The following is a 24,121-nucleotide window of genomic DNA, read 5'->3' on the forward strand; positions in this document are numbered from 1 at the left end:
AGAGGGAGACACAGAATCCGAAACAGGCTCCAGGCTGTCAGCACAGAGCCCAATGCGGGGCTCGAACTCATGAATCGCGAGATCATGACCTGAGCCAGAGTCAGACGCTCAACCGACTGAGCCACCCAGGTGCCCCTATTTATTTATTTTTTTAACGTTTATTTATTTTTGAGACAGAGCATGAACGGGGGAGGGTCAGAGAGAGAGGGAGACACAGAATCTGAAACAGGCTCCAGGCTCTGAGCTGTCAGCACAGAGCCCGACGTGGGGCTCGAACTCACGGACCGTGAGATCATGACCTGAGCCAAAGTTGGCTGCTTAACTGACCGAGCCACCCAGGCACCCCATCCTTCTCTACCTTTAAAAACCTTTCCTTTTCTGTTGCCCTTTGAAATTCCCCTCTGCTTGCTAGACAGGATACTGCCCGATTCATGAACCGATTAATAAAGCCAGTTAGATCTCAGAATATACTTGGTTGAATTTTTGCTACTTAACAATACACGTAACCCAAAACTTAACCATCTTAACCATTTTTCAAGTGTATAGATCAATGACATTAAGTACATTCACTTTGCTGTGCAGCCGTCACCACCGTCCATCTCCAGAACTTTTTCGTCTTGTAGATATGAGATTCTGTACCCAAGAAACACTGATTCCCTCCCTATTCCCTCTTCCCTCCAGCTCCTGGCACCAGCATTCCACTTTCTGCCTCTGAATTTAACTACTCTGGGTACCTCATAGAAGCGGAGGCCTATAGTATTCGTCTTTTTGTGTCTGGATTATTTCACTTTAGCTTAACATCCTCAAGATTATTATTTTTTAAATGTTTGTTTGTTTGTTTATTGATTGATTGATTGATTGATTGAGAGAGACAGAATCCCAAGCAGGCTCCATGCTCAGCATGAGGCCCAACGTGGGGCTCGATCCCACGGCCACAAGATCATGACCTGAGCCAAAATCAAGAGTTGGATACTTAGCCGAGTAAGCCACCCTGGTGTCCCAACGTCCTCAGGATTATTCCGTGTTGTAGCACTTGTCAGAATTTCCATCCTTTTTAAAAATGAATAATACTCTGTTGTGTGAGTAGACCACATTTTGTTTACCATTCATCCTTCCATGGACACTTGGGTTGCAGTTATTCCTTTTTTTTTTTTTTTTTTTTTTTTTTTTGAGCTCTGTATGCCAAGTGGCTCTTTTTTCAAAATTTTTTTAATGTTTATTTTAGAGGCAGAGCACAAGCGGGGGAGGGGCAGAGAGAGAGGGAGACACAGAATCTGAAGCAGGCTCCAGGCTCTGAGCTGTCAGAGCAGAGCCCGACGCAGGGCTCGAACCCATGAACCGTGAGATCATGACCTGAGCTGAAGTCGGACGCTCAACCGACTGAGCCACCCAGGAGCCCCGCCAAGCGGTTCTGTTCACAAGCGCACTGTGTGTTCTCCTGTCTTTCAGCTGAACAGACAGGGGCACTGGGGGATCACTGACTGGTCCAAGACCAGGTCCTGACTGGGTTTGACCTAGCTTTGACTTCAAAGCCCACATGCCTCCCCCTAAGCCACCCTGGGAGGGAGCTTGGACTTTGTTGTGTGTGTGCCCTGCTCATCCCAACAGAGTGGGAAGCAGCAGACCAAGATAAGCTCCAAGGCCTGATTGACAAAAGTGACCTCGGTGGGGAAAGATGCCTACTGACTTTGTAGGGCAAAGTTTTTGTTTTCAAAGGTTCTTACAGTCATTGTGGAAAAATCAGTACTTCCACTGTTACGTTGTTGCTGCTGGGTTTAAAATCTGTAGGAAAAGGGGCGCCTGGGTTGCTCAGTTGGTTAAGCATCTGACTTCGGCTCAGGTCATGATCTCGCGGTCTGTAAGTTTGAGTCCCGCATCAGGCTCTGTACTGACAGCTCAGAGCCTGGAGCCTGTTTCAGATTCTGTGTCTCCCTCTCTCTCTGACCCTCCCCCATTCATGCTCTGTCTCTCTGTCTCAAAAATAAATAAACATTTAAAAAAAAAATCTGTAGGAAGAGTTTGGAGAATGGTTTTGTTCTTAAGAACAAAGCCTCTTGGGTAGGGAAATGTTAAATATTCAAATCAGTGATCTGGCTACTGAAAGGCACCCAGGAAGTGGGTTTGAGGTACATTCAGCTGCTGAGGCTGGACTGGATAGGCACAACACTGGGTCTTAAGGAGAAACCATGCCCGGGGGTCCTGCCAGCATGTCCAAGCCTATTCAGCAATGGGGCAAGTCCCTTCATTACCTCTGGCCCTCAGTTTCCTCCTCTGAAAAAGGAGTGCCTCATTGGATGGTTTTCAAATAGGTTTCAAACTTAAGCTGAATTTAGGCCAGTAAATAAAGCATGATGTGTAGACTGCCTGTTTAATTCAGGGATGGGTGCCAGAACCCCCTCCTTCCTACCTCTCTCCTTCCAAACCTGTCCCCACCACTGGGCAGCCCAGGAGGAGTCACCATGAGCCCTCAAGGTCACTCTGGATGCATTCTGCCCAAGGAAGGCTACAGTGTGGACCACAGGGTGCCCATCCCTCCCACCTCTTGTAATGGCTTGCTGGGTGTGGCTTAGGTAAACTCCAAGTTTAGATTCAGCTCCTCTGGCCCTTTGAACCCTGAGCCATTGTGTTTTCTGTCTAGTCCTGCAAATTTGTCAAGTCTGGTGGAGACTAAAATTAAAAGGTGTGCTTTTCTTTTTTTCTCAGCAAAGAGATGATAGGCTTTGCGTTTGTATAGTTAGAAAGGGGGGGGGAGGCAGCTCTGGGCAGCAAAGACAAATAGAATGGGCTGGGTAATTTGAGTGTGACAAGCTCCATGTTTTAGTCCTTAAGGTTCTTCGGGTCCTCTCTTAGCCTAGGAATATTTTATAGCCCCTCTGCCCCCGAAATCAGCACATGGTCAGTGCATGACCTCTTCCACCTCCCAACACTGGTCCCTCTTTACTCCTCCTTAACAGTATAATGTAGAATGTATTTTTATTTCTTTGGAAAAGGGTGTGTGGCGACACCTGTGGGTGTTGATGAGGTTTTTGGGGGGGTGATAGTGGGGATCACGGGGTACAGAGCCGATGGCCAAGAAAGAATTCTTGAAGACGTCTTTGGTGCAAAAAGGTGATTTTATTAAAGCACGGGGACGGGACCCGTGGGCAGGAAGAGCTGCCCCGGACCCTGAGGAGAGACTGGGTATATACTATGGGGTTGGGGGAGGTGAAGTCCAGGGGAAGTTTCCAGGGAGATTTTCATATGCTAAAGAAGACTCCCAGGATACTGGAGGCCTAGCTATTGTCAAGCTAAGGTGGTTTTGCCCTTTAGCAAAGCCTTAGGTTGAGACCGTAAGGAGTTCCTGGAGAAGTGTTTTGCTCTGCCTGCCTCAAGTATTTGCCAGTGGGCTGCAGGTTAGAAGGAAATTTAATTTTATCTGCCATTTCCTTCTGCCTTTGTTTCCCACCGAGGGTGTGGGTATCTGGAACCAGATAGCAAGCTAAGAGGCTGTAGAAGCTGGAGCAAAAGACCAGGGCCCACTTTTAAGTCTGTAACCAGCTGAGAAACTAGGTAATGGAGAGAAAATGTATGGAAAGGAAATTACAGGTAGCGGTGGAGAAGAGATGGTTTTGCCTGGTGGAAAGGCACCCCCACATGCACAAAGGATTCCTCTTCTCCCTCACAGTGTCCCCAGTCTCCCTTAATCCCCAGAACACACATAGTAACCACCACCCCCCTCCCTGGCTGCCAGGCTCCAGGGACAGCTGGTGATTTGTTCCTGCATTTCTTTTTTGGATAATTTATGCTTAGTACTTTAAAAAAAGTACTGAGTTGTGTAAAATAAAGAGTTAAATCCCTTTTCACTCATCTAGAAGTAGTGACTATGAATAGTTTCGTGAGTATTTCCCAGACTTTTTTTTTTTTAAACATGCTTTTAAGTGTGGGGGCGGGGAGGGAGCACGCATGGGCGCATATGAGTGCGCATGTAATTTTTGTATAAGTGGAATCGTGCTGCTTTTTCATTTACTAGATCGTGGGCAGATTTTCCTGCTGGTACATACAGATTTACCTCATTCGTTGTAATGGCTGCTTTGTGCTTCACAGTCCGGGTGGACCATCATTTATTTAACTTATCCCCCATGGAAGGACATTATTTTGGTTGTTTTTCACAGCTGAATAATACTTTTTTTTTTAATTTTTTAAGTTTGTTTATTCTTTTTGAGGGAGAGAGAATGTCAAATACGCTCCATGCTATCAGTACAGAGCCCAACGTGGGACTCAAACCCGCAAACCGTGAGATCATGACCTGAGCCAAGACCAAGAGTTGGATACTTAACCAACTGAGCCACCCAGGTGCCCCTGAATAATACATTTTTTTTTTTAAGTTTATTTACTTATTCTGGTGGGGGGACAGAGAGAGAGAGAGAGGGAGAGAGAACCCCAAGCAAGCTCTGTGATGCCAGCGCGGAGCCCAGTGCAGGGCTCGAACCCACAAACTGTGAGATCATGACCTGAGCTGGCATCAAGAGTCGGATGCTCAACTGACGGAGCCACCCAGATGCCCCTTGAGCAATACGTTTAAAAGAAAGTGTCACTCTGTGCTGCCTTACTCGCCAAGCCTTTGCTGTCGTGGTTTTAGTACTTGTGCCTTCCGTGGAAGAAACTATTTGCATTTTATTTTCGTTTTCTTTCTTTCTTTCTTTTTTAACGTTTATTTATTTTTGAGACAGAGAGGGACAGAGCATGAACGGGGGAGGGTCAGAGAGAGGGAGACACAGAATCTGAAACAGGCTCCAGGCTCTGAGCTGTCAGCACAGAGCCCAACGCGGGGCTCGAACCCACGGACCGCGAGATCATGACCTGAGCCGAGGTCGGCCACTTAGCCGACTGAGCCACCCAGGCGCCCCTTATTTTCGTTTTCCTAAATGGGTAGTGTTCTGTTATAGTAAGAGGAGCTAAACACTGAGGGTCTGAAGTCTGGAGTTCTCATCCCCAGCTCGGCCATTCGTGACGGGCCTGGCTTTGCAGGAGGTCCCGCTCCAACCTGAGGGTCTTCGTCTGTAAGATGGCCTCTTCTGGGCTCGGCAAAGAGTAGAGGAGCCCACCCGGGGGGAAGTGGCTTCAGAGTTGCCTCGGCTCTTCTCACGGACCTTCTGGGGCCCGACCCCCTCTCTCTCCTGTGTGCCTGGCTGAACATGAAAAGTAACCCTTTTCTCTTTTTGCCCAGGTTTCAGGTGGCATTTTGCACCTCAGGGACAACCACCCCAGCTGGCCGTGTGTTCTGGCTTACTTTGAGAAAACCCTGCCCCAGAGTTTCAGGGGAATCTGCGCAATTATTACCGAGGTAGAACGTGAAGCAGAGTTGCCGGCCCCAGCCCCTGATGGGAGGAATGCTGGCTCTCCTCTTCCCTCCAAGACGCGGCTTCTAGGGGCGCCTGGGTGGCTCAGTCGGTAAGCGTCCGACTTCAGCTCAGGTCATGATCTCGCGGTTCATGAGTTTGAGCCCCGCGTCGGGCTCTGTGCTGACAGCTTGGAGCCTGGAGCCTGCTTTGGATTCTGTGTCTCCCTCTCTCTCTGCCCCTCCCCTGCTCATGCTCTCTCTCTCTCTCAAAAGTAGATAAACATTAAAAAAGAAATAAAAAAGAAATCAAAAGGCCAGAGGCACGACAACATGCGGCTTCTAGTGTTGACTGGAGGGGGGACAGAGGCTGCCTGAGCTCAGGCTTTGAGGGCCTGCCATTTGATTTAAGTGGATGTCTCCACTGTCTCAGCAATGAAACAATAGACCCAATTAAGTGCATCTTCCGAGGAAGACCTGTTGGACCCCTTGGAAGGAACAAACGGGGAGATTAGAGAGGAGGAATCCCACTGGGTCGTGAAGCAGGGGGAGGATGTCTCTGTGAGGACATCTGAGTTCAAGACAACGGCTGCCGTGGCCAGCTGTAGGAACCTCCCTGGCCCACGAGGTAGTTGAGAATTGCTCCCCTGCCAACACTTGGGAGAAAAGTCTAGACTAAACTTGTGTCTTCTTCATTGTAACCTCCATTTCTGGGGTTCCTCTCACAGCGAGTGAAACACGTGCACGGAGAGGAAACTGGGGGTGGAGGCAGGTGAAGAGATCTCGGGAGCCAGATCCCAACGCACACCTGTCATCCTGCCACTGGGGGGGGGGGGGGGGGGGGGGGGCGGGGCGTCTGCCCCCAAGAAGCCAGAGGTTATGTAGGCCCTAGTCCCTTTACCTCCTTACCCACCCCCCAAATCAAGAGACTTCCTGAAGTGGTGTATTATTTTTCCAGGGCTAACTATTATAAATTACCGCAAACTTGGTGGCTTGAAACGACAGAAATTTATGCTTTTATGGTTCTGGAGGCTAAAGTGCGAAATCAAGGTGCTACTGGGTTTGGTTTCTTCTGAAGGCTGTGGGGGAATCTGTTCCGTGCCTCTCTCCTCACTTCTGGTGGTGCCAGGAACCCTTGGCACCCCTGACTTGTAACTGTCACTCATCTGAGATCCTGATGGTTTCATCCACAGAGACTCCATTGCCAAACAAGGTCACATTCGCAGGTACAAGGCATTAGATCTTGGGCATAGCCTTCTTAGGGGCCACTCTTCAACCCACTATAGGGGGCCGGGGGGGGATGGGGGCGATAACATTGGGGTACAAATAAAAAATATATTTCACCAGAGATTACATTTCCTTCATTGGTTCTTCAGATTAATTTTAATGATCACATTGAAGAGTATGACAAGATATAGCCTCACAGATGTGTTTATCTGACAGTTGGAAATACATCTCAGGAGAAAGGACAAAGCCAAGGATACTGATAAGAAGGCACAGAAAGCAGGGAGAAGAGAATTAGAAGTTTCCTCGTAGTTGTGACTTTCTGTGATTTCTTTAAAATAAAGAGAGGGGAGGAGGGGGAGGTGGTTAGTAAGAAAGGCCAAGAAATTCTGATGCATTCTCCAAGGTGGGTTTCACCACCCACACCATAAGAGGTCGGCCTTGAACAGCCTCAGAGTTCTCTGAGCCAGAGCTCCAAGCTGCACGGAGTTCCAAAGGCTTTGTTCTAGGAGCTTCTTTTAGAACCCCGAGTGGTCATCAGTTCTCCTGCCCCCGAGGTAACTCTGGGTCACAAGAGATCTGATTCTGTCATTTGACTTCGTTCAGTAGCTTACAGTTCAGCTCTCCCTCCAGCTGGGGCTGACTTACCTTGTTCGGTGAGGGTGAACTCCCAGTGCAGGGCAGAAAAATAAAAGCCACGATCATTTAGAAGACACTCCCACCAAAGTCTTTCTCTCCTATTCCTGCCCCTCTTCTTTCTCCGCTCTTCTTTTTCTCCTTCCCACCCAACCCAGCCTTTGCTGGGTACCTACTGTTACCATGTTGTGGCCATGGGACTAAAAACATGAAGATGATACCTTGTGTGTCTAGAAGAAACTCACAGGCTCATGAGCGGACCAGATCCAAAACTAGACATTTCTTTCTTTCTTTCTTTTTTAATGTTTTATTTTGAGAGACGAGAGAGTAGGAGCCGGGAAGGGGCAGACAGAGAGAATTCCAAGCAGGCTCCACGCTGTCATGACCTTAGCTGAAATCAAGAGTCAGTTGCTCAACTGACTGAGCCACCCAGGCACTCAAAAACAGACATTGCTGATGCAATCCAATCATTTTTTTGATGGAGATACTAATAATAATGAAAATTACCATTCACTGGCGTTTCTCCTGTGTGTCAGACTTTGTAAAAAAACAGGCATTATGATCTTGTATAATCCTTACAAAACTCCCAACTTGTAGATAAGGAAATTGAGGCTCTGGAAGATTAAGTTGCCCAGTTAGTTAAGTATCAGGACTGGCGCGTGAAGCCTTGTTTGCTGGGTTCCAGAGTCCATCCTTTAACCTCTGCTCAGGAGCACAGAGGGAGGAGCCCCATCCAGCGGGCAGGCGGGAATCTTGTCATTGGTCCGTGGGACTTAAAAATACAGTGTCACCTTTTATAAATCACAGAGTCAGGTGGTATCAGCAGGGCACATAACCCGAGTACAAATGTTACTGTCCTCTCCCCTTTTCTGGCCCTCACCTTTGTCCTCACTCTCTGTTGATCTGATTTACTTTCATGTGGGTTGACAGACTTATTTACCTTTTTGATCCCTTTGATTTTTTATTGACCCATTTGGCATCCATTTGCTCTTTTCAGGGCCATTTGCAGGCCAGAGCCTTGTCCAGAGCTCTGCGCCTGTGGAGACTCCGCCCCAACCGTGGGCTCCTGAACAGCAGCTCTTTCTGGGATGAGAGCGGCTCCCAATAAATAAAAATGATCCGTGTGACATGCGGGGCTGAGCAGGGCTTTTAGCCACCCTTAAAATCCACTTCCTTCCACGGCTGATTCTTGCCTTGGCCTTCATCAGCGGAGCAGAAGGTCACGACTGACTCGTCGTCGTGATCGAATCTTACAAATGTAAGGGGATTGTAATGAACACGTTGGCATTGCTGGCATCAGAAAATCTCAAACCGCAGACCTAGTGCTGCAGATGATAAATGTTTCCTTCCGTGTGTGCTGCTTTCTCACAAATTGGGAGCTCTCACGAGGTTGCCGTGCAGAAGAAATGAAGCGCTCTGTAGCGGGGCCTCTACGGTGTGCAGGACGGAGGGCTGCTGGTCACTGGAAGGCTTTAGAGACCCGGCTTACGGCACCCTCCTTTCTGGGAACAGTCACAGATGCTCCCAAGTGGATGCTTCCCTGCCTCAAAGTGGCCCAAGGGGGGCATGTTAAAGCTCTGCGGGATCCAACAAGAATAGAGTTCTTTTATTGGGATGGCAGGAGGTGGGACTTCCTGGAAGAGGCAGTTTTGGGTACAGGTGTTGAAGGCTCTTTGAAGGCCACACTGAGAGAACGATGTGTTCTTGGTGGAATTTTCAGTGTGTTAAACCAGGGAGGTGAGAAGGTAAGGGCACCCATTCAGAAACACTCTGTAGTCCATTTCAGATGGTGTATGGGTACATTCAGGTGAGCAGTTGGGAAGGAAGAGGAAAAAGTAGATTGGCACTCTGCTGTAGACGGAATGTGTTCCCCCCGAATTCTCAGATTGAAATCCTGATCTTCAGTGGGAGGGAATTAGGAGGTGGGGCCTTTGGGAGGTGATTGGGTCAGGAGGATGGCACCCTCATGAATGGGATGAGCCCCCTCTCCAGAGAGAGTACCCTCGCCCTTTCCGCCATGTGGGGGCACAGACAGAAGATGGCCGGGTATGAGCCAGAAAGACTGAATCTGCAGGCACCTTGATCCCAGACTTCCCAGCCTCCACACCGAGAAATAAATGTCTGTGTTTATAAGCTCCCTGATTTATGGTGTTCTGTTAGGGCAGCCTGAACGGATGGAGACACCCCACCACACTCTCCGTGTCCTGCCACATGGTCTCCTCAGAGCCGTGTGGGGAAGGATCTTTGTTCCTTCGGAGCAGTTGCCCCCGGTGGATCCCTGCCTCGGGGACAGCTGTCTTTCTTGACACAGGCTTTATAAGAGCTTTCAGGTCCAAGGGCTTTCAATTTCCGGAAAAGAAAGACTGGATGAAAATTTTCCTTTTATGCCCTAAGAAAATCATGTCCTGAGAGACTAGCTAGCAGATCAGCATCTACTGATGGATCTCACAGCCCCTTGCCACGCCGTCTTAGTGTCTGGACATGCCCCCGGGTGGGGGATTTGGGTCAGAAGGAAGGGGAGGTGAGGAGACAGGGATGCAGGCCCAGAGTTCCCAGCAAGAATGTCTTCCCCCGACCCCAGCATGTATTGGCGCCTCCAGCATCTACCTCAGTCTATGCCCCACCCTCGCCTCCGCCCTTGGGACCTCTGTTTTGTACATTAGCATCTCTTAGCCCTGTTTGCTGGGGAAGGGGCCCAATATCTGTGGAACTGATGAAGCAAGTTCAAGTCAGAACTAATCCAATTGTGCACAAGCCAGAGACCTGGAAACGACCAGAGCACCGTGTTAGGTGAGGCATTCTGTGTGACAACACTCCCATGAACGGGGATACCTGGTAATTTGTCACCACAAGGGCTATATGTCCTGGCTCTTAACAAGGCAACCTTGCTGTCCTGTCCTTTGGGAGACAGTCCGTGGGCATGGAATAACAGTCAGTCTGTAATAATTTAGGCCCACCTCAAGGAAGTTGGTTCTGAAGTTGCCACAGCAAAATGAGATGCATGAATGGATGAATGGAACAATTTTTGGCTTCTTGGAATCCTTGGAACCGGTCCCTTCTCACCCCCAGCCTACTCCTGTCCAGCCCTCCCCCATTCCCATAAAAGGACGTGTAACAAGTAAGACATTCTCATTGTAGGAATTTTTAAAAACGTAAAAAGAAAAGAAAGCAACATCCATAAACCCACCTCCCAGGGAAACCACTGTGAGCATCTTGTATTCTATTTCAAGCTTGCTTTTTTTTTTTTGTTTTCAACACGTGTTTCAATGTGAAAACCCAAACTAATGCACTTCTGATGAAACTTGGGCTGGATGGGACAGAGGCTGGGGGCTTCTGGCTGTCAATCGGATGGGGGAGGGCTCGGGTTCAGGATTTCTGCAGAGTCCTTCCTTTTGATTTCTTGTTTGTTTTAGGGAGTGGCTGAGGCTGAACTGGAACAGAACCTCAGCCGGACTTTCAAAAGCTTCTTCAGAGCAAGTGATGAGGTGAGGGTTGGGTGGGGATGGGGGTGGAGCTGGGAGCTGCTGAGGTACAAAGGCCTCTGGAATGTAACCCTGGGAGGGGGCGGGGTTCTGGGGTATGGCAGGGTCTGGAAATGAGCAACTTGGCCTTCTTTCCTTTTTTTTTTTTTTTTTAAGTTTATTCATTTTGCAAGAGACACAGACAGTGCAAGTGGGGAGGGACAGAGAGAAAATCCCAAGCAGCTCCCCATTGTCAGTGCAAAGCCCCACATGGGTCTTGAACTCACGAACTATGAGATCGTGATCTGAGCCGAAATCAAGAGTCGAGTGCCTAACAGACTGAGCTACCCAGGCTCCCCAGCCTTCCACCAGGTGTAGTCAGGGTGACCAAGGTCCTCACTCTATCGCTCCCCTCATCACTGGGAAATGTTATGTCCTCCCTGTCACACACAGGTAGGGCTTTGAGACTAAAGATCAAAGAAGGGCTATAATGGCAACAGTTCAGAAATTGTGCCATGACCTGCCGCTACCGGCTTCACATGCACAACTGTTTATCAAAGTCCCAAATCACTTGACATCACTAACCCTTGTCTTGGAAAGGGGCCCAGAATGCTTTAACTCCATAATCCCCACCTGCCGTCTCATGTCTGCTGTCACTGTCTCCACCTTCGTTCAGTCAGTGCCTTGAGACGTCCCCACGTTTGCCGGCTCCTCTGCTGGTCCCCGCTGGCATCTTGCCCCTTTACATTTAGTTCAACTTCTTCCTTCCTGAAGGACCTTCTTTGGTAGTTGTCTCTGTAAGAGTCTGTTGATAGTAAACGATTTTTTGGCCTGAGAATATTTCTGTTTTGCTTTTCAGTCTTGTAGAATAGTTCATGCAAATATAGAATTCCGGGTTGCCGGAGACCAGCTCCAGCAACCAGGGGTTCCCGAAGGAAGAACGACGTTGGTGAAAATAAAACAAAACTAAAATAAAAAACTAAAATCAAAATAAAAAACTAACATAAAAACAAAAAGTAAAAATGGGCACAGACAACAGCAGTGTGTTGAACCGGCCGATTTATTGTAGTAAACGTGGCATTATATATGCTAGTGATTTCCTTCTGGCATACGTCTTCTATGTTTTTCTAACATTACCTAATTTTGAAAATGTTCCTATGTGTAAACAACCTTTAAGAAATAACATGGTGATTTTCCTCTAACTTTCCCACATGCCCTTTGATTATAGGTTAATTTCTTACATTATTCCATTATGCATCTGCATTTATCTGTAATCTACAAAGCATTTGCTTTGCTGTTCTCGTGAAAGGCCCTCCATTTCTCAACACCTCAAGTCGAAGGTGATGTTAGGGACATGACCTAAGCACATGAGGCCAGAAGAACAATGTGTTTGCCTCCGTCCGAGGTGCCAAAAAAGGGGCTGAAAAAGCTTTAGAAACCCATGCCTCATACATTCTCAGAGAGACAATGCACCTAGGAACTAATGAACCATTAGGTAACTTAACCAACTAGCTTCAGTCCTCATCTGGAATGCCTCCAGGGGCCAGGTGGGCCTAGGGGTTGAAGTCACCTGTGCCCAGAGATACACTCCTTAGTTGCCGGAGTGAGGCTTTCAAAACCCATATGTCTCTCCTTTACAGGCCCTCTTTGCTGGCAAATGTATGAGGCTATCCTTCCTGTAAGTAGAGGAGTCTCCATAGGGGATGGCAAGGGCTAAACGTAAGGCAGCACAATTTCTTGCAGAACCTTATTTTCTTCCCTAATGGTTCTTTTCCCAGGGGCCCTGCGGAGGGCAATTCCCCAACAGACAATACCCCAGGTAGTTTTAAGGCCAAATTACCTAAAAGCGGGATTACAAGAAGCTTTGGGCCGCCTTGCAGTCACCAATCCGTCCACAGCCCGGGGCCCTGCCGTCAGGCTGGGATAGCTCGGCTTCCAGCACCGGGTAGAAGCTTCTGTCGTTGCTTATGAAAAATCAGCCTGAGGTCTGCCCTCTTGTATTCAGTGGTATCTGATGTGTAGTTGAATACATCTTTGAAGTTTTCTTTTTAATGTCGATGAACGGGGTTTTTGTTTTGTTTTTTTTGTATGAAAGTTGTATGTCGTTCTTTTTCAAATCGTTCTGATCTCTTATGATACAGTCTTATTCTATTCTTGTCTAGTTCCTTCTTTTATGTCTTTAGTGCTTAACATTAAGTATACTCACTTTTTCATTCTCTCTCTCTCTCTCTCTTCAAGTTCTATTATTTGATATTCTTGAAGACTCTTATTTTACCGTTTGCTATGTTTGCTGTCTCTTGCAATGGGGCGTGTGAGAGAGAGAGAGAGTTTTACCGTTTTGCTTTGTGAGCTCATCTTCAGCAGCACTGAATCTGCACCAGTCTGCTTCAGCTGGGATTGAGAAAAGACTGTCCTTTGCTTTCGCATTTGCTGCTTCTGCCTGGCATCCTGGTGGCATTACCAGCCTAGGCTCACTTTTCTTGTTGTTTACTTTGTGTCTTGGGGGTTTCCAGATCACGCAGATAGAGCAAACTCAAATCCAGACACCTCTGAAGGCAGGCCTACAGCCATGAGTTCCTCGAAGACCTTTTCATGGTTTCCTCTTAGAACCAAACTGAAATGGAACAACGCCCTTCACGTTTGCTCTGCATGATGGGTGGGTTTTTTTCTAGTCCACCCCTTAACTGAAGACTGCAGATTTACTGGATTCATAGTGGAGGGGCAGGGAGTATCTCTCTTTTTAATTTTGTTTAATGTTTATTTATTGGGGAGGGGGAAGGGCAGAGAGAGAGAGAGAGAGACAGACAGAATCCTGAGCAAGCTCCACGCTGTCAGTGCAGAGCCCGACTCGGAGCCTGATCTCACGAACCATGAGATCATGACCTGAGCTGAAATCAAGAGTCAGACGCTTAACCAACTGAGCCACCCAGGCGCCCCAGAGAGTGTCTCATTTTTAACTTCCCGCCCATCATAGATCTCAGGTCTCATCTCTTGTTCCCATTGGTTGTGTCAACCCAAGTTCTTACACTACCAAGACCTGCAGGCACCCAGGGGCAGCCTTGGCACAGAGCCGTGGCCGTTAGCCACCTCTGCTTTGACCCCTGAGGATGTGTCTCGCTCTCCTGGGAGTTTAGTATGTTTGTGTAACCTGATGGCACTTGTAGGTCTTTGGTTGTGACAGGGTTTACAGATGACCCGTTCCAGCATATTTCCTTTCTTCCCCCACGATGACATTTCTAACTCTCCTCCATACAGGCTTTTCTCTCCGTGAGCAGAGTCCGCGAAATGGGTAAGAGAGGTTCTTAGGAGGGAAGGGGGACGGGAGGATCACGGCAGGAATCAGCTAAACGTGACACGAGTGTCCATCTGACCTCTATGAGCAGACGCAGCCACCCACTAGCTCTGAACAGTGACTTGCTTAACATGGGTCCCCACTGGTGACTAGCGCTCACCCTAGCCCTGGGCTGATCACACGGCCTTGGGCCTTGGTTCCTTTCCCCCAGGGGACTTTGGGCCCAAGGTCTTAAACAGCAAGAGCTTAGAGGACTCTTAAAGCTCATCAGGGTAATCCCACTTCTGCTGATAAGGAACCAAGACCTAAGATAAGAACTGACCTTTGCAGGATCACCTGGTGCACACAGGGCTGGGGCTGGAGTCAGGCTGGACTCCCCAAGCCAGAACCCCTCTGTCATAATCCACTGGCCCTCCCTCCATCCCTGTACAGTGTTGCTGTCATTTCCAGTACCCCCACATGACGACCATCCTTGTTCTCCCTCCTGGCTGTATGTAAGTGAAGAGTCAGAGCCCAGAACCGTCTGGAGCTCATCCTGCGGCTCCCAGATCCAGCCCTGCTCCCACAGAACCTTGCCTTGCCAGTATGCACCTGTATTTTCATTAACGATGATGATCGTTGCCACTTGTTTGAGCACCTACTGTGTGCATCCAACACTGGCCCAGCCCCCTTTAGATATTTATGGTCCTCAGGACATCCTTTAAAAATCCCCTTGTTATCACTGTTCTACAGATGAGGAGAATGGAGCTCAGAAGAGTTAAGGAACTCGTTCAGAGTGGCTAGGCTGGGCTTAAAGTCCTCCTACCCTGAAGGCCAAGGTCTTCTCACTGTTCAAGAACACCTTCTCCCTCCCACTCTCCCTCCCTCTCTCTCTTTCCTCTTTCATGCACCTTTTCATGCCTTCATTCCCCAAGCATTGGGAGCCCACGCTTGATGTGAGGCAGGGCAGGTATCCAGATGCACAGAGCATGATCACTGCTCTCAGGGAGCCCACAGTCTCTTAGGGCAGCAGATAGCACTAGTAAAGTGAGGGGAGCAGGTGGGGGCTCTTCCGGAGATGCTGAACGAGCCAGAAGCGCCAGCCTTGCGGGGGAGGCACTCTGATCACCTACCCCTGTGATACTTCTCGCAAAAGCCTGCCTCGCCCAGTTCCTATCCCTTGGAGGCTTCAAGAGCCTGAAAATAGTGAGTCATCCCTCTTCAAGTGCCAACGTTAATAGCCCTTGTGACTGTCCTCTGTGAAATAGCAGTGACCCCTGGGCTGCCCGTGGTCGTCACAAGGTCACCATCATGGGGACCGGGGACTGCCAGGACACAGTGCACACCTCTGAAAACAAGATAGGATTCCACGCTGCAAAGGACCGTGAGCGCGCAGAAGGCAACAGAATGCCTGCTGCCTGCCCTGGATCTTCCTCTGGGCTGAGAGCAAAATCAGCACACATTTACGAGAGTTCTGAGAGTCAGTGGGGGTATCTAAAGTTAAACTATTTAGAAAAGGTGTAGTCTGGGGGAGAGGGTAGCTGGAAGGGCTGGTAGGGCCTGGGTAAACAAGAAATAGGGTCATCTTGGAGTTACATTGTGAGTTTCTGAAGGAGAGGGACATGGTTTGTCCTGGAAGGGGAGGTCTGTGTGTGATATCATTGGGTTCCAAGATGACAGGGCATGGATTTAGAGCTTGGGAGGAGATGGGCTCACTGTGGAGAAGGAGGAGAGAAAGAGTGAATGAAGGAGCATGAGAACCTTCCCTGTGAGTTCAGATGTGACATGAGAGGCAGTTGGGTGCCCAACGTCAGCTGGGGACACGCTGGAGTTAGAACTCAGGTGCCTGGCCCAGAGCTCCGAGAGCAGACAAGTGGCTTTTTGCAGGAGGACTCTTTGTGAGAACCCCAGAGGAGCCCAGCCTCAGCCACATCGTCACCGAGGAGGACATCCAGTTCTATGTGCAGCAGTTCAAGAAGTCTGGTTTCAGGTAAAGAGAACGGGGCCCCAAGCAGCGAAGAGACATGATCAGCAAAGAGGGTTACAGGGTGAGGCCGGCCGTCCCCCTGCGAATGCTCGGCCAGCTTCTGCTTGAACCCCTCCAGTGTCGGGAGGCTCACTCCTGAAAATACTCCACCCGCTCTAGTTTGGGATAACTCAGTTTTCTCCCTCTTGTGCTTATGGGCCCCCTCAGAACAGATGGTTAAAAACATTTTTTTTTTTTTTTTTCCATCATGAGCCCTGAGAGAAGCAGTTGACAGCTCTGGGTTCTTTCTTCAGAAAAACACAAAAGCCTACATAAACACAGACGTTGCATACATCTTCAGGGGAGGGTTATAGACCTCTCAGGTTGTTGGGTTTTGCGTTTGCATTGAGGATTGGGAGAGTGTTCAGGGACAGCCCCTGGCCATCCTTACCTGTCCAGAGAGGCATCATTGAGCCATCTCTCTAAGTCCCATTGGAAGGAGGGCACCTCCCGAAGTTTCTTTTCAGTAGGTTCCCCGGGGGCAAGGGAGCGGCTTCTGGATGGTGAGAGCACTAAACGGAGCTCCCCGAGATCTAACCCAGCAGCCCCCCCCCCCCCGAGAATGTGGGCCAGTTTCTGCATGTTTCCGGAAGCCCACTTCGGAGGCTGGCAGCCCTCTCAGCCGAGCCCTGAATGCCGGCACTAGGCCTTGCTTGTTAAAACATGGCAAGTGCGTTGGGCCACCAGATGTGACCCCTGGGCTCCGTCCTCTCCCCTCCCCTGCAGAAACCTTTGCTCCCACTGGGAAGACCCTCTGTTCAGAGCTGGCTCCCGGTGGGGTCTGTACCATAGTCATCTACTAAAAGCCTTCCTGTTTTTGTTCCCGTGATCGTCCCCACCCCCAGGGGTCCCCTAAACTGGTATCGAAACGTGGAAGTAAACTGGCAGTGGGGCTGCACAGGTTTGGGACGAAAGGTAAGTGCTGGTTCAGGGTGGTTGCCCCCCCACCCCACCCCGCCCCTGGGCTTCTCATTGGCCCAGTTAATCTGCCCTTTGGTCAGAGTTGGGGGGATGGGCAGGACAGACTGACTTGCTGTCCTCCTTTCTGCCCTTCCCCTCCCTCCACTCAAGGGGGAAGTGAGTGCCTCGACTAGGGCTTTCACTGATGCTTTCCCTGGAATGGTAGAGGGTGGCATGCGGGCAGAGCAGGGGACTGTCCGGGTGCCCGCAGCATCCGTGTGGAAGGCCCACGTCTCCTGATGGCGCCCCAGGTCAGGGCAGATGGTCCAGGATGACTCCCAGAGGTGAGGAGGTTCACACAGAGCCCCCATTTCACAGAAGGAGCCTGAGGCACTTTCAGAGACACAGGCTTTAGCCTCTGGCTGTGTCACCTTTGTCCAAGTCCACCTGAGTCAAGCAGAAGGTGGGTTTCCAGTCTCTGGGTCTGCAGAGGGAATACAGGTGTGCCCCACTTTTTTGAAAGATCGCTTTTACGAAAGACCTCCATTCGGAGCTGCTTTCGCTAACTGAAAGAAATCCAAAGAGGATTTTCACCTGTGGGAAAAAAAGCATCCAGCATCTCTTTTGCAGCGACTCATTTTAGAGGCAGTGCGCAAGCGAGAGCGGCCCCGCCAAGCCCCTTCCCCAGGAACTCCCCTCAGCATCTCAGCATCAAGCCGCCATAGCCTTGAACCGTGTCTCTGAGCATCTGGGCTTTATGTTGGTCTGTTTTGTGTATCTGTTAGCAAGATGTTTCCATCAGAAATGCCTGAGAGGTTATTTGGAGGGTCTGGGAGCGTTCAGACACTTTTCCTTATACATTAGCGGTGATTGCTTCTTCACTTTATGCCACTTTGGCTTACGGGAGTTTTCACAGGAGTGCTCCACCTTTGGATAGCCGGGGAAACCTGTAACGGCATCCATAGTTTACATTCAAAACATTGAAAACCGGGGCGCCTGGGTGGCTCAGTCGGTTAAGCGTCTGACTCTTGATTGCAGCTCAGGTCATGATCTCACAGGTTCGTGGGTTCGAACCCCATGTCGGCCTCCTCACACTAATGGTGTGGAGCCTGCTTGGGATTCTCTCTCTCTCTCTCTCTGCCCTTCCCACGCACACTCTCTCAAAATAAATAAACTTAAAAAGTTAAGAACCTATGGGAAATTGCATTTTCGCATTCCTCAGCTCACTCAGTAGCCCTGGTTTTCTCATCAATTCACTGGAATGTGAACACCCTCTACGTGCTAGGCACTATGGTGGACCTTAGGGATACGATGGCAGATAAAATACATGAGGCCCATCGGGTGCCTGGGTGGCTTAGTCAGTTGAATGTCTGACTTGATTTCAGCTCAGGTCATGATCCCAGGGTCTTGGGATCGAGCCCCATGTTGGGCTCCGCACGGAGGGTGGAGCCTGCTTAAAATTCTCTCTCTCTCTCTCTCTCTCTCTCTCTCTCTCTCTCACTCACTCAAAACAAAAGAAAACAAAACTAAAAACAGATGAGGTGCTGACCTCATGGGGTCAGGCAGTAGAGCATGGAACATAGTTAATAGCACACTGGGCAGCAGGTTGGCCTGGGATCTAATCCCTGTGTGCCCTTGGGTAAGGCACTTAACCACTCTGTTCTCCATTGCCACTTAACGGGAATGACAGGAATAGTTCCTAGGACATAGTAGTAGTTCAATGAAGGTCCATTATCTTTGACTCCCTCACCTGTGACTGACAAAAATGACAAAGCAATGGGTTCGTAGGCAAAATCTCTTGCAACATGCAGGTGCATAATGGCAGAGTCTTTGGGAAGGTGAACCCCAATGGTGCTAACGTTGGAAACCCATTCTTCTACAGATACCTTTCAGATCTTCCTTCTCCCCCACCTCCTCTCATGCCCCCACAACCAGTTTACATTTTGCCTGGGAATATTCTGGAGTTTATAGCAGTCTTAGGATTAGTTTCAGCAATAAAACCACTTTTTTGTTGGTGTTCATTCAACCTATTCCCTTTTTTTTTCTTATTTATTTATTTATTTATTGAATTTAATCCAAGTTCGTGAACACGTAGTATAATCATGGTTTCAGGAGTAGAACTTAGTGATTGATCACTTCTGTATAACAGCCAGTGCTCATCACAAGTGCCCTCCTGAATGCCCATCACCCATTTAGCCCATCCCCCCACCCAACACCCCAGCAGCAACCCTCAGTTCTCTGTGTTTAAGAGTCTCTTATGGGTTGTCTCCATCTCTGTTTTTCTCTTACTTTTGCTTCCCTTCCCCTATGTTCATATGTTTTCTTAAATTCCACAAATGAGTGAAATCATAGGATTGTCTTTCTCTGACTTCTTTCGCTCCGCGTAATACACTCTAGTTCCATCATGTAGCAACAAAATCACTTTTGAACATCGCTGGTCCTTTATCATTTGGCAGTGAGAAGCATGCAGTTCTGTACATTGGTAAAAACCAGTAAAAGTCCCTTAACCAGGGACAAATCGAAGCTGTTTGACAATTATAATGGTGGAGGGAGAACAAAGAGGATAAATGGAGGCTTTCTCCACCCCACAGTGTCCTATCTGTCAGTAGATGAAAGTGAAGTCCTTTCTGCTGCCGCTCATGTTGGGCTGATAACAGCTGTGGCTGACCCATTCACTTCCTGGATTCTTGGCTGACCTTTTAAAGCATCCACTTAATTCAAAGAAAAGGACTATTGATCTCTATCCAAGGCATCTTTCCTCCTTTCTGGTGCCATCTATTCCATTCTGTCAAAAACCAAAATTCAACTGAGTAAATCTGAAGATCCAATTGGCCTTATTAAATGGCTCATGAAATTAGGCAGCATCCTTTCTAGCAAGTAGAGGGGTGCTCAAAGCGAAAGGGTTTTTCAGAAGGAGGGGTGGGGTGAGAAAGGTATAAGCAAAAGAAAAGAGACCATTTTTTCAGGCAAGGTCACGTTCCCTTAGGGGAAAGAGCAGGGGTCTTATGCACATTCCCTCAGCTTCCTATGGGGTAAAGGGAGAACCCGTGTGACAGATTACCTCCTTGGTGCTAATCAATAAATTCCTGCCTAACCAGCTAAGACATTTCTGGGGGAAGTTGAAACTGCAATTAGGTATTAAGCTCCAGTTTAATGACTTGGCCTGGCCCAAGTGACACCATGTGGGGCCTGTGGTTTTCTTCTTACAGTTCTGTAAATACCAGACACACAGAGTGGGCCTGTAGAAGTGTTCTTACTTCTACGCACACATGCACACAAAACCCGTGTGGGTCACGACACTGCTGACTCTACTCGTCTTAGAAAAACCTAGTCTTACCCTCCTGTGTGTCTCTTAACACAAAACACTTCACGCTTCTGGTCACCAGATGTATGAGGGTTTTCCTCCACCGAGCAATTCTCTACATCACCAAAATTCAATTCCGTTCTGACACTGTCTCCCTGGAGATAGCGTCGGATCGCACAGGTAAGGGCTGGGTCCTACAGGACTGCCCCCGCCCCCCTGCCACCCCGCTTCAGATGCCAATCACAAGTCCAGGTGGTTACCTCTGCTTCTGAGGTTCCCGTGCCTCCCTCCTCAGGTTCGATTCATTTGCTAGGGTGGCTCCCACAACTCAGGGAGACACGTTTGCCAGTTTGTTAAAGTAGATGACAAAGGATTCAGATGAACAGCCAGATGGAGAGATACATAGAGTGAGGTCTGGGAGGGGCCCAAGCACTTCTTGGGCTTCTGTCCCTGCGGAATTGGGGTACATCACCCCTCCCACTGTAGATGTATTTGCCAGTGTGGAAGCTCCCCAAACCCCATCCTATTGGGGTTTTATGGATTTTAATGGAGGCTTACTCATGTAGGCACGATCAATTATTAACTCCATTTCCAGCCCCTCTGTCCTCTCTAGAGAATGGGGGGTGGGGCTGAAAAGCCTAAGCTTCTGATCACGGCTTCGTCTTTGTGGTGACCAGCCCCATCCAGTCCCCACCCAGGAGCCCACCCAGAGTCCCCTCAGTAGAACAAAAGATACCCCTGGTGCTCTTATCACTTTGGAATTTACAAGGGTTTGAGGAACCCTGTGTCAGGCAAGGATAGGATCAAAAGACCAAATATTAGAACAAGAGATGCTCCTATCATTCTTATCACCTAGAAAAGTACAAGGTTTCAGGAGCCCTGTGCCAGGAACAGGGGCAGAGACAAACCTATGTATTTTCTGTCATCTCACACCATCATCTTAGATCCCCAGTAATAGTGCAAAACCTGGGGAAACAAAGCCAGGACCACAGCAGCACCACAGGGGGTCTTTCTGGGGGATGTTAATCATGGGGGAAGCCACAAAGCAGGGAAATGAAGTACCCTGTCCTTGTCCTGGGAGAGGGAAGGCCTCAGCTATGGAGGGGCACAAGAAGGGACCGTTCCGTCCCTTCTCTGCCTGCCTCTGCTTCCTGGTACCCTCCCCTAGATCCTGATTCCGGCTCTGATGGTGACCGCGGAGAAGGACGTCGTGCTCACTCCGGAGATGTCCAAGCATATGGAGGACTGGGTAAGCCAACAGTCCTGCACTGGGGTCATTGGTGCTTCCCGGGAGAGGGCGCAGGCCTCTTGGAGGAAAGATGGCAGCTGGGTACACAGAGCCGGAGATCCGGTAAAGCACTTGGTTCTTCGTCAGTAGGATCCCTGCCACCTCATAGGAGCAGCAGTCCTGACTGATGCGTTCTTTCCCCTGCACTGATGTAGCCTGTCATTTACTCACTCGTGCTTTACTCACTCATGCATTCATTCATTCACTCATTCATTTCATGGGCTTTTACTGGGCACGTGTGTTAGCACAGTGCTAGATTCTGGGAAGGTAAGGGTGAATGAGACGCAGACCCCACCCTTGGGGAGCTCGCTGTCCTGCAGTTCATCCCAGACGCAGGAGAGAGGTGAAGAGGGCTCGGTAGGGACGGAGGTCTTCACAGGTGCTGACCACTGCGTCTGGCCTTAGCGAACGACTGAGGCTTGCCCCGCAGAGAGAACAGAAGACAGGGTGAGAGGCAAGGAGCATGCAGGGCTTACTGCGAGAATGGTAGGAGCCCCGTAAGACTGGAAGATTCTGCTGAGCCCACCGGGCCAGACCGCGCTTTGTAGGCCCATAGGCGTGAGCCATTGAAGGGGATTGACAGGTGACAAACCTGCAGTTTGGAAGCTCACTCTGCCACAAGCGTGGAGGTTGGTAGGGACTGGGGAGGCTTGCAGGTGGGGTGGCTGGGCTGGCTCATCAGATCCTGCCTAGCTAGCTGCCTGGAGCGGTCCGTCCGCACTCGGCTGTGGCTTCGTTGGCATCATCAGGCACAGCAGACAGTGTGTAGAGTGGGACGCTGCCAAGGACACGCTTCTGGTGGGCCCTGGACCCAGCTGACGGAGGGGCTGAGCCCACGGGGGGGGCGGGGCTCGTTTTCTCTAGCACCAACCCTTGAAGATTTCTGTAGAATTTCCAGTTCTTCGCCTGGCCCTTTCCCGCCCTGGCCACTGACTGCTAACCTTGCTGAGGCTTAGGCCCGGAAGGGGCCGTCCTCGCCTCTGGGAGGAAAGCCGCATTCCCCCCCCAGCATTTTCTGCATCGGGTTGCACAGTTCAAGGCTCGTGTCGGGAGGGAGCCTGCATGTGCCAAGGGCGGTGCTGCTGCGCCCTCTCCCTCTTTGGGGCTTGCTACGGTGACCCACTGTGGGGGTTCAGGGTCCAAAAGAGGGGGACTCAGTCATGTCTGTGTGGCGAGAGCCGAACAACCAGGCGTTTTCCAGACAGTGAACAAGCTGCGTCCTGATAATTCTAAAGAGAAGCAACTTGTTTCGATGAGCACAAACAAGTCAGCCCTGAATTTGAATCTTCACTCAGCCACTCTCTGTGACCTTGGATAGGTTACCTAGCTTCTCTGAGCCTTCATCTTACCCCATAGGATCATGGTCAAGGTTAGAGAAGGCGATGCACGTAGACTACCCGGCACATAGTAGGAGTTCAGTGAATGCCCATTCCTTTCTTAAATAATGCAAGGATTTTCGGGGAGGGTGGCCTGTGGGGAGCACTAACCTAAAACGAGAGCCACCTGTGTTCTGCCACTTACTTTTCGGGGGGGGGGGGAGGGGGTTTCTTCCAGATCCCCTACCTGAAAAGGGGACACATTATGGATTGCGGACACTGGACACAGATGGAGAAGTAAGGAGATGTGGCGGGGGTGGGGAGACCCCTGGGTCGGGGAGACCGGGACTTCCTGTTTACCTCCAATAAGGGTTTTCCTGGCCTTGCCATTCACTTCATCACCTCTGCTCTCACATGCCTGCGGTGAGTGGGTCCTGACAGGTGTGAATTGCCCTCTATTTCCTTTCCAGGCCCACCGAGTTGAATCGGATCCTCATTGAGTGGCTGGAGACGGATGCCAGGGACCCACCAGTGGTCTCGAAGCTTTAGGGCATGGCGTGTGCCAGCCCCCCAGCAGGCCTGCAAGCCCTTCCTCTGCTGGGCTTGGAACCCAGAGGAAGTCTTTCCGGCACCTCTTGTAACCGGCAGCATCATTCCAAGGGGGTTTACTCTGCAGAGTGGTTTCCTTTAAATGAAGAGGGTCAAATCTGACATAATTTTAGATACAGGAAAAATCACATCTGATTCATTCTCCAGGTATAAAGGTGTTACTTTCTCTCTTAAGAGTGGCTTACAGTGTTCTATAGGGGATGACACGGGATGGCCAGGGGTGATTTCTCTTTGACTAACCAATCACGGTTCGGCAGCAAAATCCGTTAATTTTGAAGCACATCAGCTGAGATTGGAACTCGTTGGTCTAATAAAAGCTCAAACATTCTGTGAGGCTGGCGTTTGTGTTCTGGGAGGAAGGCAGAGCGAGGGTGGTAGTCCTGTCTGTCGCCTTTGAGTGAGTGTGTGTCCTTCTGTTCTTGAGTCTCTGAGGCACTGCGTGATCTAGAGCAGCGGTGTCCAGTGAAACGTTCTCTTTTTCTTTTATTTAAAACACTTTTTTTAACATTTACTTATTTTTGAGAGAAAGAGCGTGAGCACAAGTGAGGGAGGGGCAGAGAGGTGACAGAGGATCCCAAGCAGCCTCCACGCTGTGAGTGCAGAGCTCAAAGCGGGGCCCGAACTCACGAACCTCGAGATCGTGACCTGAGCTGAGATCAAGCGTCAACTGCTTAACCAACTGAGCCACCCAGGCGCCCCTGTGCAGTGGAACTTTCTGAGATGAGAGAAATGGTCTGTTCTGTGCTGTTGGACGGAGAAGCCGTCGGCC

The 24,121-nt window shown here is 49.6% G+C and overlaps 1 protein-coding gene across 2 annotated transcripts in view; it reads left to right on the forward strand.

Moving 5' to 3' along the window:
* EPHX2 (epoxide hydrolase 2) overlaps positions 1 to 23,680 on the forward strand; it is a 77,415-nt gene extending 53,735 nt beyond the window's left edge. For both annotated transcript variants that reach the window (XM_042983517.1, XM_042983518.1), the window contains exons 13-19: positions 10,591 to 10,662; positions 13,894 to 13,927; positions 15,797 to 15,899; positions 16,781 to 16,850; positions 21,308 to 21,388; positions 22,982 to 23,040; positions 23,214 to 23,680. In XM_042983517.1, coding sequence (XP_042839451.1) covers positions 10,591 to 10,662; positions 13,894 to 13,927; positions 15,797 to 15,899; positions 16,781 to 16,850; positions 21,308 to 21,388; positions 22,982 to 23,040; positions 23,214 to 23,292 — 498 coding nt within the window. In that variant the 3' untranslated portion in view covers positions 23,293 to 23,680. The remainder of the gene's footprint in view (positions 1 to 10,590; positions 10,663 to 13,893; positions 13,928 to 15,796; positions 15,900 to 16,780; positions 16,851 to 21,307; positions 21,389 to 22,981; positions 23,041 to 23,213) is intronic.
* Positions 23,681 to 24,121: the final 441 nt, after the last annotated feature.

Source organism: Panthera tigris, chromosome B1, assembly GCF_018350195.1.
Source record: "Panthera tigris isolate Pti1 chromosome B1, P.tigris_Pti1_mat1.1, whole genome shotgun sequence".
In the NCBI taxonomy this organism is placed as follows: Eukaryota; Metazoa; Chordata; class Mammalia; order Carnivora; family Felidae; genus Panthera; species Panthera tigris.